Below are 15,516 nucleotides of genomic sequence, written 5' to 3'. Positions count from 1 at the left end.
GGGACAGCGACAGGACCCGAGGGAACGGCATGGAGCTGGGACAGGGGAGGGTCAGATCCAGTATTAGGAAAAGGTTCTTCACTAAGGTGGTGTTTGGGCCCTGGAACCGGCTCCCCGGGGAAGCAGTTATGACCCCAAGCTTGTCAGTGTTCAATAAGTGTTTGGACAATGTTCTTGGATATTTGGTTATCTCTTAGGTTGTGCTGTGTGGAGTCAGGAGTTGGACTTGATGATCCTCATGGGTCCTTTCCCGCTCAGGAGAATCTATGATTCTGTGCCCGAAGGTCTGTCTTGCAGCTAGTCATGCTTGAGTACTTCTGCACAACCCCATCTTCCATATTCTGTCCCAGGAGCCCAAGCACTTGTCTTCTCCTCATTTTCCTCATCATTCATTCTTCAATTCAATAAGCTTCATTTCAATATTTCAGTTTCAATAAGCTTCAATTCAATAAGCTTCATTCCAGCAAGTGTTTGGCAAGGTCCACACAATTCCACAGGCATGTTTGCCATGGCTCTGGGGTAGCAGCCTTCACTGTAAACTTCTGTTCCCAGATATTTACAGATGTGCTTGCTTGATCATCTCTGTGAAAGGCTCCACATGACATAAGCAAAGTGCAGGATGGAGTTTTGCAGCTGGACACATCACAGCCCTGGAAGAGGTTGCCCACGCATGGCCCCCTGACAAGAGGGGGAAGACACAACCAAGCCTTTGCATTCCTGCAGCCAGATGAGCATCACAGGAGGGCTTGAGCAGGCCTCTCACAACCAGCTCAGCTGTGGTGGGGATGGCTGTTCAGGGCAGGAGGTGGTTGTGCCCTGCTAAAATCCAGCAGCATTGAAGAATACTGGCTGCTAGAAAAACAGCAAGGTTATGAAATGGGGCCACGAGAATCCTTACCAGGATCTCCTCACTTTGCCTGGGAGCTGTATTTAAGCTCAGGTTCTCACCCTCAGCTTAAAAGCACAGTCTCTTCACAATGGGGTATCACTAGTCCTCTTCAGCCAACAAGAAAATGAGTCACATAGGCATGCCTTGCCCAGCTTCAGGATACAGGCAGTGGCAGGAGAAAGCCCCACCCCGCCCCTTGGTTAGATTTTCATTCATTGCTGTCTATTTATTCTTCGGCAAGTAAAGAATATGTGAAGACATGACCCTATACAATCTTGAACACATTGCCAAGCAAATAGGCTTGATAAATAATAGCACATTTGTTGCTACTTACACGGTAGATTAAACATAGTAAAGATAATTCTGCCATGCCCTGTTCCCCAGGCTAACAAACAAAAGTGTATTTCCCAATACTTCTGTAAGTAGTGCTGTAATTGCCCTTCGTACAAATATCTGGATGGGTGTGAACACAACCGAGCTTGCAGTCACTGATAGTGGAGAAGCTGAGATCATGTCCTGGAAAACTGCCTCTGACTCCTTCCAACATGGAAAGATGGAAAGCATCTGTATGTGATATACGGCTGTCAGAGGGTCTATGGGACAGGTTATACAGCAGGGCCTTCCACCACTAGCACTGTTGGACTCTGAAGCAATTTATTAAAAATAATTGCTTTTGCTCATTGTAGGGTTCAGACCATGCAAGAATGTCTCGGTACAAAGCTGTCTGAATCCCTGAGCCTCTCCCAAGTCCCTTCCTCAGCTGAGCCTTGGGGACAGCAGCACTTGTGATGAAGCTCCATTGCCAGCCTGGCAAGGCTGTTTGTTTTCTTCTGTGGACGTTCGCTCCAGGCTGGACTTTGACCCCCGGAGAAGCAGTGCTTGTTTAGACTTTAATGGTCAACAATCCAGCATGGGGCCCCAGAGCAAAGTCAACATTATAATGTAACAGCTCTAAAACAGTTGAAAGCTTCAAAAACAGCATGACACAGCAGAAATAGGAGATTTAAAAGGTTATTTTTTATTTCTGGTGTTATCTGGTTCTGAGGCACACTGGAGGTTTCTAGCACGCTGTGTGGGCAATGATGCAGAAGAGGAAAACCAGAGGAAGTCTGTTACACAAAGTGGAAGAGCACTGCACTCTTCTGCAAACAGTGTAAATCGGCAAGTATAGTTGTGGTCAATGGTCATAAATAGAAAGTGAAAATACAGAAAAGGACATTGAAAAGAACTATTGGGGCTGGAAAGCCAATCCCACAAACTGGTAGGTGTGCTGAGGCAGGGGAGAATTGAAAAAATCTTCAGTGAGAGATCAGCCTAAGACAAAACTCTTGGGGAGGAAACAGCTGGAAAATCCAGAAATTTGTACTGATGGTGAGCAGCAGAGGAATTTTGCACCAAGAAGATGGAAAGTATGGCCCTAGATGACTAGCAAAGCAGGAACAGGATGCTGGTGCAGAAAGTAGTATGAGGCTACAAAAAGGGGAATTATCATGAAAGAAAAGCTACAAACAGCAGAAGAGTAAAGAAGGTAAAAGTCTAGTCTTGGTAGTGATGAGATTGTCTTCGTAAATGAATGAAATGTATGAGTGCCTAACAAGGTGGTATTGTACCTGTATGCAAAGACTTATGAACAGCAGCAGCAGAACTAAACAAAAAAAGCTATCAGGGAACATTTGTCCCAAGGTCCAGAAAGGTAAATGTTGGGTATTGCCTGATGACAAACGTTATTTTTTATTCCATGTGCTACACAGGACACTGTATTTGTGTGCATTTCTTACATGTGGTTTGGGTTTTATCTTAGGATTTACCCCAAGCAAGCAAAATAGTAAATTTTACTCAAAGGAGGTGGAAGCAAGTGCAGGTATGCTAACAAAGCTTGCTGCAGGAGCAGAAGAAGGCTGGGGTTGCTCCAGGATACAGAGAGAAGTTTATGCCTGATCCAGCTGGAAAAGAAGGCATATTAAAAGGACTGAATATCTCCTGCTGAGATGCTGAGGTAGGATGTGCAAAATTCAGTTCTCTCACAGACATGTGCATGGCAATGGTATTTCAACGCAACCACAGCAGAAACTGCGAAATTCTGTCTGAGCTTGGCAAAAATTAAGTGGAGTTTTCCATTGTGATTTGTGGCATGCCTATACTTGCTAAACTTGTCCTTAAAACAGTTACTGCTGCAAGAGTTCTTGGTAAACAGGCCTTCTGGAAAAGGAAAACTCAATGTTTTATTTACAATTAATTTTTAACACATCTGGGAAATAATTGATCACACTGCCAATAAGAGTATTTCTCAATGGCCTGAAGTCCACATCTGGATGAGGTCCAAGCTGATTTAAGAAAAAACACTCGTCTGTCCTGTTCTGGATTAAAACGTGCTGTGACTGCCTGAGCCAAGCTTGGGGGAAAGCCTGGTGAGAGCAGACTAGGAGCAGAAGACTCAATCCCTTGTGCAGCTGGACCATCGTGCCCTCCTTTAAGCTGCCCAAATGTGAGTGCTGGCACAGGGGAGATGGGAGATGAATGAGGCAGGGCAGGACTACCTGCCTTGGTGGCACCATGGTGACCATGTAGCCGGCCTGAGGGGCAGAGGGGTCCCTGGGGCGTAATGTTGGCACAGCGGAACTTTGTAGTAGTTTTGGCAGTGGGGCTGGGAGGAAGCGGGTCTGGTTGACACTGCTGCCAAGACAATCCATGGGAGAAGAAAACGTGGCGGCAGTGTTTGTGACTCCCATGCTGCCCGTCTACCCAGCAGCCTGTGCCCATGGCTCTGGGACTTAGTGCTTGAAAGCAAGGGGCTGCCACGGGAAATGTCTTCATTTGCAGTGGAGCTAGGTGCAGTGACACTGAAGGGGATGGGAACACATGATGTGCACCCACACTAGTCCCAGAACTGCAAATCTGTAACGCCTTACTTGAGGAACTGGGCAGCACTGGGCTTCACTGGTGGTAGTGCAGAGCCATCTATGCCCCACTGCTATGAGTGATGTAGACCAAGGGGCTTTGTCCAAGACACTTATCTTTGCAGGAGAATACCCTTGGCAACCGAGCCCTTCGTAGTCCTGTTGCAAAGGATTTGCTCAACTGCTGGAAAATGGAGAGAAAGAGGAAGTGGAAAAGAAAAGAGGCTAGAGGATTCAGCAGTAAACGTTTTTAGCCCCTTCTGACCCATTGCCCTGCAGGACTTCAGAAAGCCCAGATGGTCTGAAGGACTTCTGCATAACTTTGCAGGTCATGCTCATATAGTCCAAATACCAGGATGCTGCCACTGGTGAAGAAGCACAGAGAAAGGTCCAAAGTGGTCACCTGCTGACAGGACATTAGCCTTTTACTCCACAACCATGTGAAGAGAATGGCTTTACAGAACAGAATCCATACACAGGATATGGATGATGACTGCAAGGTCCAACAAGTACACGAGGCAGAGAGATGGTCGCACATTTGCAATAATCAGGCTGTTAATCAATGACTTCCTCTTTAATCCTGAAAACAAATTAAAAGTTGTGAAATGCAGGGAGACGCAATAACATGATCTAATTTGCAAAGTGGCAAGGCTGAGAGTGGAAGCCCTGACAACAGCAATGGCTCCAGCATGGCCAAAGTGGTGGGATAGTAACTTAGATTAGTGCACTGTGAGGCAGCATCCAAAGTGCATGAAGAGCAAAGTGGTGACCTGCAGACTGTGCAGGGTCCACCTCCTTCTGCAAGCAGGCCATGCTGAATTTCCTCCACAGGGCTTTAATGGGACAATCAGTGATGGAGCATTTGCTTGGAAGACAGAGGAGAGCAGCGAAAATCAGCTCGTGGCCATGTGAGGCATGACCTGACAGAGGTAACCAAGGGAAGGGGAATGAGACCAGCCTGTTTCAGTTGTTACATGGGTACAATCTGGAAAGCCCATTTAGCCGGAAGGATGCTCGTGAAGACGATCTGTACCTGACCCATGGGGTATCCATCCTGTATCCCTCCCACTTGTTTCCTCTCTCCTCACCCAGCACCCACCCTCCTGGAAAGGGTGGCAATGAGATACTGGGTTACGGGACCAGGTTTCACCAGAAAACCAGTTTGCCATAAAAAGCTGAGTGATTTTTGCCCTTCAGTAAGGAGGGATGGCTCCCAGCCAGAAACTGTGTCCTAGAGAGTTCAAAGAGCTGGAGAGATTGCACCCAGAGCCAAGGGTTTGTGCAAGCCCTGTGTGGGTGGGGTGGCAGCTCAACACACTATAAGAAGCATTAGGGAACTGAACAAACAATGAACGTTGGAGCAGAGGCAGGAGAAGCAATATGGGAGAGCTTCATGTCCGCTCCGTTCTGGTGACTGGAGCCAACCGAGGAATTGGCCTGGGGTTTGTCCGGCACCTGCTGGGGCTGCCAAACCCACCCGAGTGGGTCTTTGCAGCCTGTCGGGACCCCAAGGGACAGCGAGCACAGGTGACGCTGGTGGCGGTGGGGGACAGCAGGGCAGGGCAGCGCCCAGTGCAGGAGCAGCCCCGTGGTGCGAGGTGGGGATGCGTGAGGGTCTCCATCACGGGGCTGCAGCCCTGGGCACAGTCTCATGGCACAGAAAGACGGGGTAGGACAGTCATGGGATGAGCTGTGGCCAGGGTGCCCAGGGCTCCTTGGAGCCAGGCAGGGAGCTTCTGCTGCTGGGGCAGGTGATGGCCATGGTGGGCAGGGCGAGACGCGTGGCTTGTGGGGTGTGCGGGATGCGCAGAGACCTGTCCACAGGGAGCGGGTTGGCAGAGCAGGATGCTGGGTGTGAGGTGGTGCTGGATCAAAGCCGAGCCTCTGTGCAGCCGGCCCTGCCTCTTTGTGCCCACATTGTCCCGTCTCTTGCAGGAGCTGCAGAACTTGGCTTCCAAGCACCCCAACCTGGTCATCATCCCACTCGGTAGGTGCCCTGGCCATGCCCCGAGGCTGAGGGTCCTTTGCCTGGGCTCCCTGCTCTGCATCCTCCCATGTCCCTGGGGTGTGGGCTCCATCTCCCAGCACCACGCGTGGTGGCAGCCGCCGAGGGGATCGGGTGCTCACCTCCCCGCCTTGCCCCTGCAGAAGTCACTGAGCCCGCCAGCATCAAGGCAGCTGCAGCCAGCGTTGGGGAGCACCTCAAGGGCTCAGGTCTCAACCTCCTCATCAACAATGCTGGCATGCTGGTTTACAAGACACTTGACACCGAGACACAGGAGGACATGTCCCAGGTGTACGCCACCAACACCATTGGGCCCCTGCTGCTGAGCCAGGTGAGGCCCTCACCACAGCTCCAGGAATGTCCCTGGCCCGCAGCCCTTTGGATCACCCAGGAGCATGGAAAGGGCTGGTGGGACAAGGCCCTGCTCCGCTCTTTGCCTGCTGGGCCTTTGACCTCATGACAGGCCCAACACACTTCAGGTCTTACTCTGGTCTCCTGCTGCCAGAAGCAGGTGCCCAAAGTAGTCCTGGAAATGCTGAGCACAGTGAATGCTTTCTGGTTTGACTATGGTGGGCAGCAGGCTGAGGGCTCTGTCACTTTGGAGCCTGGGGCCTCTCCACTGGCAATGATCAGAGTGCAGAGATGTGGGACCATGTTAAAGAGCAGAACCTCACATTTTGAGCCAGAGGGAAGCAGAATTTACTCATTGACTTGGTGCTGAGCACTGATGGGTGGCCAAGTGCTATCGTGGGCTGCCCAGAGAGGTTGTGAAGTGTCCCTCCTTGGAAATATTCAGAAGTGTCTTGGACATGGTCCTGGGCCACTGGCTCTAGGTGGCTTGAGTAGTAGGATTGGACCAGATGACCTCCAAAGATCTCTGCCTCCCACAACAATACTGTGATTCTGGGGTTCTGATGTGACCTTCTATGTAAGGAACTAATTCTCTCAATGAACCTCTTCTGTGCACGCTCCTCCTTCCCCTCCTCACAGGCATTCCTACCCCTGCTGAAGAAGGCTGCCCAAGGGAGCCCAGGCTCAGGGCTGAGCTGCAGCAAGGCAGCCATCATCAATATTTCCAGCATTGGTGGTTCTATCAAGGAAGTCTATTTATGGAAATCTGCACAGTGTGTCTCGTATCGCTGCAGCAAGGTATGTGCAGTGCTGGGCACAACCCCAAACTTCTTTTTTAACCAAAGCCTGTGTAAGCCCTCCAGTGTCATTTCTGGCAGTCCCTGCAACAGCCTCCAGCATGGCTCAGCTGCAGTCAGTCACTGGTTCCCTCCCATGGCACATTCCTGTGCCTGGTCCCAGACCTAATCACAGAGGATCTTCATAGGACAGAGCTGCTGCAGGGAACTGGCCCTGCCTGCCCCGGCTGTGGGGTCTGCAGGTGTCACCATGCAGGCACCTTCTCCTCCCCACCCTGATCCCTGCGGTGTCTCCTTGCAGGCTGCTCTGAACATGCTCACCAAGTGCCAGTCCTTGGGCTACCGGGAACACGGCATCCTCTGTGCTGCTTTCCATCCTGGCTGGGTGCAGACGGACATGGGGAACACAGCCGGAGACACGGTAGGAGCTTTACCACGGGGGGTCCATCCGAGCCCCTGTGCTGGTTTTCCATGGGAGGCTGTTGTCACCCCGAGCTACAGAGCGTGACCTCCCTGCCTGCTCCGGCACCACTGTGGGCAGCTCTCCCTGCCCCGGGACCCTGCAGTGAGCTCTGGTGGCCCCATCACCTGGGTGCCCTGCTCAGCCCCTCTTCCCCTGGCTCCACTTCCCCCTTGGTTGAGCTGTTGCCTTCTGCGGGCCAGGCTCCAGGGCAGACCCTGGCCAGCCCTTGGGCACACACCATCATGTTTTTCCTCTGCCCCTGCAGCCCCCCGTGACAGTAGATGAGAGCGTAGGAGGGATGCTGAAGGTGATCTCCTCCTTCTCTGAGAAGGACACCGGGACCTTTCTCGACTGGGAAGGGAAAGTTGTGCCCTGGTGACACACTGGACCAGCCTCATGCCCAGATCCTGGCTGCTGCCCGACCTCAACCACAATCTCAATAAACCCTTTTCTGAATGCAGTGGTGTTGCTGTATCTGTCTGTGCGCTCGACAGGCTCTGCCACACATTGTGAGTCTGTGGAGCTGGGCTCCCCAGGGCTGGGGGCCGCATGGGTGAGTCGGGAGCACAGGATTCATCCAGCGAAAGGTCCCAATGGGTGCCCAGGCAGCTGAGGGCACAGAGCAAGTGGTGGTCAGTGCAGGCAGTTGGGGTGCAGAGCACTGTGCAGCCACATATCAGGCGGGGGTCCCCTGCAGCAGAGGACCCAGCACTGCTGCTGCTTCCCTGCACAGCACGGTACCTGCTTTGTCCCCATGTCCGTCTTCACCCAGCCGGGATGGATCGCCGTGCACAAGATCCCCCTGTCCCTGAGCTCTGCAGCCAGGCACCTGGTCACCATGTTCTGGGCAGCCTGGAAGAGGCACAGGCATGCCAGCACCACATGGGGCTGGGGGAGCTGGGTATGTGTGGGCGGGAGGGAGATATTTTGCAGCTGAAGGGCTGTGGAGGTGGGAAATGGGGCTTTGCCCTGCAGTGGAGCATGGGCACAGCCTGGGCTGGCGCTCTGCATGCTCACCCTTGGAGGACCAGGCCGAGGATGGGTGGCCTGGGGCAGGTGGGGGGGTCCCATGAGCTCCCCTCCGTGGGGAAGCATCCCCAGCGCCTCCCCCGGCCCCTCACCTTGCTGGCACGGTACGGGTACATGGGGGCCTCCAGCACCCCAAGGCACAGCCCAATGGAGCCCACTTTGGAGGACATGTTGACAATCGTGGCCCTACTGCAGCTCAGCCCTGTCTTCTGCTTGACTCAGGACATGCAATCCAGGAGTCATCTAGGTTGGAAAAGACCTTCAGGATCATCACATTCAACTGTCAACCAGACCCAACCTGACCGATCCAAGTCCCATCACTAAAACATGATCCTTAGTGCTACGACCCTATGGCTCTTAAATACCTCCTGGGATGGGAAATCCACCACTTCCCTGGGAAGCCCGTTCCAATGCTTGACTGCCCTCTCTGTGAAGAAATTCTTCCTAATGTCCAATCTAAACCTTCCCTGGCACAACTTGAGACCATTCCCTCATATCCCGTCACTTGTACCTCAAAAAAGAGACTGAAGCCCTCCTCGCTGTAACCTCCTTCCAGGGAGTTGCAGAGAGCCTTGAGGTCTCCCCTCAGCCTCCTCTTCTCCAGATTAAACCACCCCAGTGCCTTCAGTGGCTCCCCACAACTCTTGTCTTCCAGTCCCTTCACCAGTTTCATTGCCCTTCTCTGCACATGCTCAAGCAGCTCAAGGTCCTTCTGCGAGTGAGAGGCCCGCAGCTGAACACAACATTTGAGGTGCGGTCTCCTCAGAGGAGAGCTGCAGACAAGGGACAACCCCGTGTCCTGCCGGCCACACGTTTCTGATGCAGGCCAGGATGCCGTTGGCCTTCTTGGCCACCTGACATGTTGCTGCCTCATGTTCAGCAGGCTCTTGACCAGCACCCCCAGGCCCTTTTCTGCTGGGCAACTTTCCAACCACTCCTCCCCAGGCCTGTACTGCTGCACGGGGTTGTTGGGACCCACGCGCAGCACCCGGCACTTGCCCTTGTTGGACGTCTTGCGGTTGGACTCGGCCCATCGACCCAGCCTGTCCGGATCCCGCTGCAGAGCCTTCCTGCCCTCAAGGAGTTTGACAGTGCCACCTACCTTGGTGTCACCTGTGAACTTAGTGAGGGTGCACTCCATTCCCTTCCTCCTGAACACTGCTAAAATTGTGGAACAAAACTGGCCCCAAGACTGAGCCCTGGGGAACGCCAGTGGTGACCAGCCGCCGGCTGGGTTGAACCCCGTTCCCTGCGAGCCTTCGAGCCAGTTCCGCAGCCAGTCTGAGCCCTGAGCCGCCAGCTTCTCCAGGAGAATACTGTGGGAGACGCTGGCAAATACTTGACTAAAATCCAGGTAAACAACATCCACAACTGTGCCCTCATCAGCTAAGCAGGGCTTCCCGTCGTAGAAGGAGACCAGGTCATTCAGGCAGGACCTGCCCTTCATAAGCCCACACTGGCTGCTTCTGATCACTTGCTTGTGCCGTATGTGCCTTGTGATGGCACTCAGGGTGATCCGCTCCATAACCTGCCTTGGTGCCAAGCTCAGCCTGACAGGCCTGTAATGCCCTGCAGCCTCCTTCCTGCCCTTCTTGTAGACTGGAGTCACACTGGCCAACCTCCACTCACCCGGGACCTCCCTGTAGATTATTGAAAGTGGCAGGGCAAGTGTTTCCACAGCTCCTTCAGCAGCACCCTTGGGTGAATCTCATCTGGCCCCACAGACTTATGAATGTTCAAAACATGTAGGAGGTCACTTACGGTTTACCAGTGGATGACAGAGACTTCATCTTGCTTCCCATCACCATCTTCCAACCCAGGGAGCTGGGTACCCTGACAACAATTAGCCTTACTAATAAAGACAGGCAAAAAGGGCAGGAAGTACCTCAGCTTTCTCCTCATCATTCATCACTACATTTTCCCTCACATCCAATACAGGATGGAGAATCTCCCTAATTCTCCTTTTGCTGTTGAGATGTTTATAAAAGCATTTTTAATAGTCTTTTATTCCACTAGCCAAATTGAGTTCCAGCTGGGCTTTGGCCCTGCTAATTTTCTCCCTGCACAGACTGACCACAGCTTGACAGTCCTCCTGTGTTGCCTGCCCCTTTTTCCGAAGTCCATAGACTCTCTTTTCCTTCCTAAGTTCCAGAAGCAGCTCTCTGGTCAGCCAGGATGGCCTTCACCCCCAGTGGCTCCACCGTTGGTGCTTTGGGATGGCCTACTCCTGTGCATTTAACATTACATTCTTGAAGAATGTCCATCCTCCCTGGACCCCTTTGCCTTTCAGAACCACCTCCCAGGGCACTCTGTCAGCCAGGTCTCTAAATTGGCAAAAGTCTGCCCTCTGGAAACCAAAGGGCAATCTCAAGCACAAATAAAGGCTGGGAGGGGTGTGTGGAATGGATTGAAAGCAGCCCTGATGAGAAAGACCTGGGGATGTTGGTTGACGAGAAGCTTGACATGAGCCAGCAATGTGCGCTTGCAGCCCAGAAAGCCAACCATATCCTGGGCTGCACCAAAAGAAACATGGCCAGCAGGGAGATGGAGGTGATTCTCCCTCTCTACTCTGCTCTTGTGAAGACCCCACCTGGAGCCCTACATTCAGGTCTGGAGCCCCCAGCACAAGAAGGACATGGAAGTATTAGATCGAGTCCAGAGGAGGGCCACAAAGATGATGAAGGAGCTGGGGCACCTCTCCTATGAAGACAGGCTGAAGGAGCTGGGGTTGTTCAGCCCAGAGAAGAGAAGGCTCTGAGGAGACCTTATAGAGGTCTTCAGTACCTAAAAGGGGTCTATGGGAAAGCTGGGGAGGGACTCTTAATAGGACAAGGAGTAATGGCTTTAAACTAAAAGAGGATAGGTTTAGATTAGATATAAGGAAGAAATTCTTTACTATGAGGGTGGTAAGGCACTGGAACAGGTTGCCCAGAGAAGCTACGGATGCCCCATTTCTGGAAATGTTGGATGGGACTTTGAGCAACCTGTTCTAGTGGGAGGTGTCCCTGCCCATGGCAGGGGGGTTGAAATCATATGATCTTTAAGGTCCCTTCCAACCCAAACCATTCTGATTTTATGTTCTGCTAACTGCCTTCCTAACTTCACTAGGGATCAAAAACTCTGTCATTTTGATCACTGTGCCCAAGATAGCCTCCAACCATCCCATCACCCACAAGTCCTTGCCTGTTTGCAAACCACAGGTCAAGTGGGGCACATTCCCCAGTTGGATCCCTCACCATCTGAGTCTTCTGTCACCCTCCCTTATCCTTTTTAGGTAAGGTCTGTGTCCCTGTGTGTTCTTTATGGCTTCCTCCCTTTTTCCATACCTGGTTTTGCACTGGAAAAGGGCCTTGACCAGATACCTCTGGAGCAAACACTGACCTTCCACACACCTTACAAGCAGAGTTTGCCATAAAAAGCAAAGCGATTTTTGCGCTTTAGTAAGGAGGGATGGCTCCCAGCCAGGAACCGGGTTCCTAGAGAGTTCAAAGAGCTGGAGAGATTGCACCCAGAGCCAAGGGTTTGTGCAAGCCCTGTGTGGGTGGGGTGGCAGCTCAACACACTATAAGAAGCATTGGGGAACTGAAAAAACAATGAACGTTGGAGCAGAGTCAGGAGAAGCAATATGGGAGAGCTTCATGTCCGCTCCGTTCTGGTGACTGGAGCCAACCGAGGAATTGGCCTGGGGTTTGTCCGGCACCTGCTGGGGCTGCCAAACCCACCCGAGTGGGTCTTTGCAGCCTGTCGGGACCCCAAGGGACAGCGAGCACAGGTGAGGCTGGTGGCGGTGGGGGACAGCAGGGCAGGGCAGCACCCGGTGCAGGAGCAGCCCCGTGGTGCGAGGTGGGGATGTGTGAGGGTCTCCATCACGGGGCTGCAGCCCTGGGCACAGTCTCATGGCACAGAAAGCCGGGGTAGGACGGCCATGGGATGAGCTGTGCCCAGGGTGCCCAGGGCTCCTTGGAGCCAGGCAGGGAGCTTCTGCTGCTGGGGCAGGTGATGGCCATGGTGGGCAGAGAGAGACGCATGGTGCATGGAGGGAGCAGGACGCTGGGCATGAGGTGGTGCCAGAAAAGGCTGAGCCTCTGTGCATCCAGTCCTGCCTCTCCACGCCCACATCATCCCATCTCTTTCAGGAGCTGCAGAACTTGGCTTCCAAGCACCCCAACCTGGTCATCATCCCACTCGGTAAGTGCCCCAGCTGTACCCCGAGGCCGAGGGTCCCTTGCCTGGGCTCCCTGCTCTGCCCACACCACTCTGACCCCCAGCACCATGCATGGTGGCAGCTCCCAAGGGGATCAGGTGCTCACCTCCCCGCCTTGCCCCTGCAGAAGTCACTGAGTCCGCCAGCATCAAGGCGGCTGCAGCCAGCGTCGGGGAGCGCCTTAAGGACTCAGGTCTCAACCTCCTCATCAACAATGCTGGGATTGGAAATAACAGTTCTCTTGACAACGTGACACAGGAGGACATGTCCCAGGTGTACACCACCAACACCATTGGGCCCCTGCTGCTGAGCCAGGTGAGGCCCTCACCACAGCTCCAGGAACATCCCTGCCCTGCGGCCCCACGGCCCTCCCAGGAGGACGGAAAGGGCCGCTGGGACAGGGCCCAGCTCTGCTCTTGTGCTGGTGATGGGCCCGGCACTCCTGAGCTCCCAGAAGAAGCTGGTGGAACCAGCTGGGGCTGGTGCTAAGGGGCAGGGGGAAGAGGAAGGTGGCTGCTGGCAGTGCTGGTGGCAGCGCTGCCCGCTGTGGAAGGAGCTGGTCCTCTCCCCTGCACCACTTCTGTGTGGACCCCCTGCTTTTCCTCTCCTCATAGGCATTCCTGCCCCTGCTGAAGAAGGCTGCCCAGGGGAGCCCGGGCACGGGGCTGAGCTGCAGCAAGGCAGCCATCATCAACATGTCCAGCTATGCTGGCTCCATTCAGGATGTCTATCTCTGGGAGTACGGACAAGCTCTCTCATATCGCTGCAGCAAGGTACTGCCACACTGCTGGGCATGAACCTGGACATTTTCCCTTCTGAACAATCTTGCATGCCTCCCAACCTTCCCCTCAGTCCCTGCAACTCTCATGGCTGCAGCTGAGCTCCAGTCAGTCACCGTTTCCCTCCCATGGCACATTTCTGTGCCTCATCCCTGGCCAGACCACAGAGGGCCTTGTCAGGACAGGTCCTTGCGTGGGCTGGGCATCTGCATGGGGAGAGTGCTGTGGGGTCTGCACATATCCCCATCCTCTTCCCCACCCTGATCTCTGCGGTGTCTCCCCGCAGGCTGCTCTGAACATGCTCACCAAGTGCCAGTCCTTGGGCTACCGGGAACACGGCATCCTCTGTGCTGCTTTCCATCCTGGCTGGGTGAAAACAGACATGGGAGGCACAATAGAAGATAAGGTAGGAGAGTTTTTGACCAACGTTTGGAAGAACCTCTTGTTTTGGGAATGTAGAGCTTTCTGTGGATTGAACACTCCCATACATGCTGGGCTGTGGGATAGCTCTTTGGCAGGTGCCCTGAGACACATAAGGGGATGAGATGACAAGACAAGGGCTCTTCTTGCTCTGTGCTGGCCTTTCCTCCTTCACCCCAGAGAGCCCCGAGCCCTCGTGCAGGGAGGCAGTGATCCAAGCAGGCGCCAAGGCAGATCCTGGCCACCCCTTGGGCACACACGGTTGTGTTTCTGTCCCTGCAGACCCGTGTGACAGTGGATGTGAGTGTGCGAGGGATGCTGAATGTGATCTCCTCCCTCTCTGAGAAGGACACCGGGACCTTCCTCGACTGGGAAGGGAAAGTTGTGCCCTGGTAAGACGCAGGCCCAGCCTCGTGCCCGGATCCTGGCAGTGGTCCTTTTGCTGCTACACTGAGTTGTGCCTGTGTCTTAATAAACTCGTGTCTGTAAGAAATAACAGCACTGTGTGAGCCTTCTTCTTGCTTGCCTTTTAACTACCATTGCGAGTCTTCACTAATGCTTTGGGAGAATTCCTCAGAGTTATTTTGCAAGTAATTGAGCTTGGTTGGTCAGATTGGCTGATCTCTGACTAGGGGCCTGGCCATCATCCTAGTAGGGCTTTGTGCCTGGGCACAGAGGGTCCTACCCCTCCGTTCTCTATAGTCCCTCATCTCCCAGGTGTCTTGCAGGAACATTAGCAGTGTGCATCTTCATAATATATCTATACCAGGTGTGCCATGAAAAGAGAGGCTTGTGTTGTGTGTAACACCAGTTTGCCTCCCCAAGGAGAAGCACCACTAGTTTACAAGTTTCTTTTGCGGCAACAGCAGAGCAGCCCTTCTCATGAAAAATGAAAGTAGAAGCAAGGAATTAAGCAGCAAATCCTGCTTGCAAAAGTAGCTTAATTTAAATAATCATTGATTCGTGATGATGTTACATGGATTCATCATGCTTATACACAAATGTTCAAGGACTCTTTTCCTCTTTTTCTTGTCACTGTCCATTAGCTTGACCTTATTGTACCCACTGGATTTCTGTTTAACAGTAATTTCCTGCACCACTTCCTCAGGGCAAGCAGTGCCAAGAAAAACTTTCTTGACTGAAATGGGAATCAGTGGGACAGAGCCTGCCTGAGTGGTGATAACGCAGTGCATGAGCAGCTATTGGAGGCAACAGAACAGGCCATGGCTTGCAAGAACTGCCACAGAAATCACACATGAAGCCTTACGGCCTACAATTGTCTGCAACAGAGCTGTGTGCTCATGACAAATTAGAGGGCAGCTTACCAAAACCAGAAGTATTTCTGGAATTCCTTTCAAAATGAGGAAGCAAGAAGGCCATACAGAATCTAGGGAGTCTAGGTGTGAAAGAAATACCATGTCATCACTCATCTGAACACCTGGGGACCACGTCATCCCTGAGACAAGGGCAAGACCACTTACGCTAGCTGCTACTACAAATCTAGATTTGCCAGCCAAGAGGAGAAATAGCAAGAGCATCTGGCATATTAAAACAGAAGAAACTACAGCTTTTATGAGGAAATGTGCAATCTCACACAACCAGTAGCAGAGGGAGCAGCACAGGAGGGTCCAGCAACTGAGGTGGCTGGATTTGGAAGAGCGAGATGGCACAGCTCCACAGTA

The 15,516-nt window shown here is 53.0% G+C and overlaps 2 protein-coding genes across 2 annotated transcripts; both read left to right on the top strand.

The window, feature by feature from the left end:
- The first annotated feature begins 5,166 nt into the window (after positions 1-5,166).
- Positions 5,167-7,781, top strand: LOC118246356 (C-factor-like). The gene is made up of 6 exons (XM_035543371.2): positions 5,167-5,313; positions 5,722-5,773; positions 5,935-6,122; positions 6,782-6,940; positions 7,241-7,360; positions 7,668-7,781. Exons 1-6 carry the CDS (start codon positions 5,167-5,169, stop codon positions 7,779-7,781), a joined length of 780 nt encoding a protein of 259 aa, XP_035399264.1.
- Positions 7,782-12,056: 4,275 nt separating this feature from the next.
- On the top strand, positions 12,057-14,230 carry LOC118246357 (C-factor-like). The gene is made up of 6 exons (XM_035543372.1): positions 12,057-12,203; positions 12,568-12,619; positions 12,763-12,950; positions 13,250-13,408; positions 13,701-13,820; positions 14,117-14,230. Exons 1-6 carry the CDS (start codon positions 12,057-12,059, stop codon positions 14,228-14,230), a joined length of 780 nt encoding a protein of 259 aa, XP_035399265.1.
- Positions 14,231-15,516: the final 1,286 nt, after the last annotated feature.

This window comes from Cygnus atratus, chromosome 12, assembly GCF_013377495.2.
Source record: "Cygnus atratus isolate AKBS03 ecotype Queensland, Australia chromosome 12, CAtr_DNAZoo_HiC_assembly, whole genome shotgun sequence".
In the NCBI taxonomy this organism is placed as follows: Eukaryota; Metazoa; Chordata; class Aves; order Anseriformes; family Anatidae; genus Cygnus; species Cygnus atratus.
The sequence above is the reverse complement of the archived record's forward strand: the minus strand, read 5'-3'. Positions and strand labels throughout refer to the sequence as shown.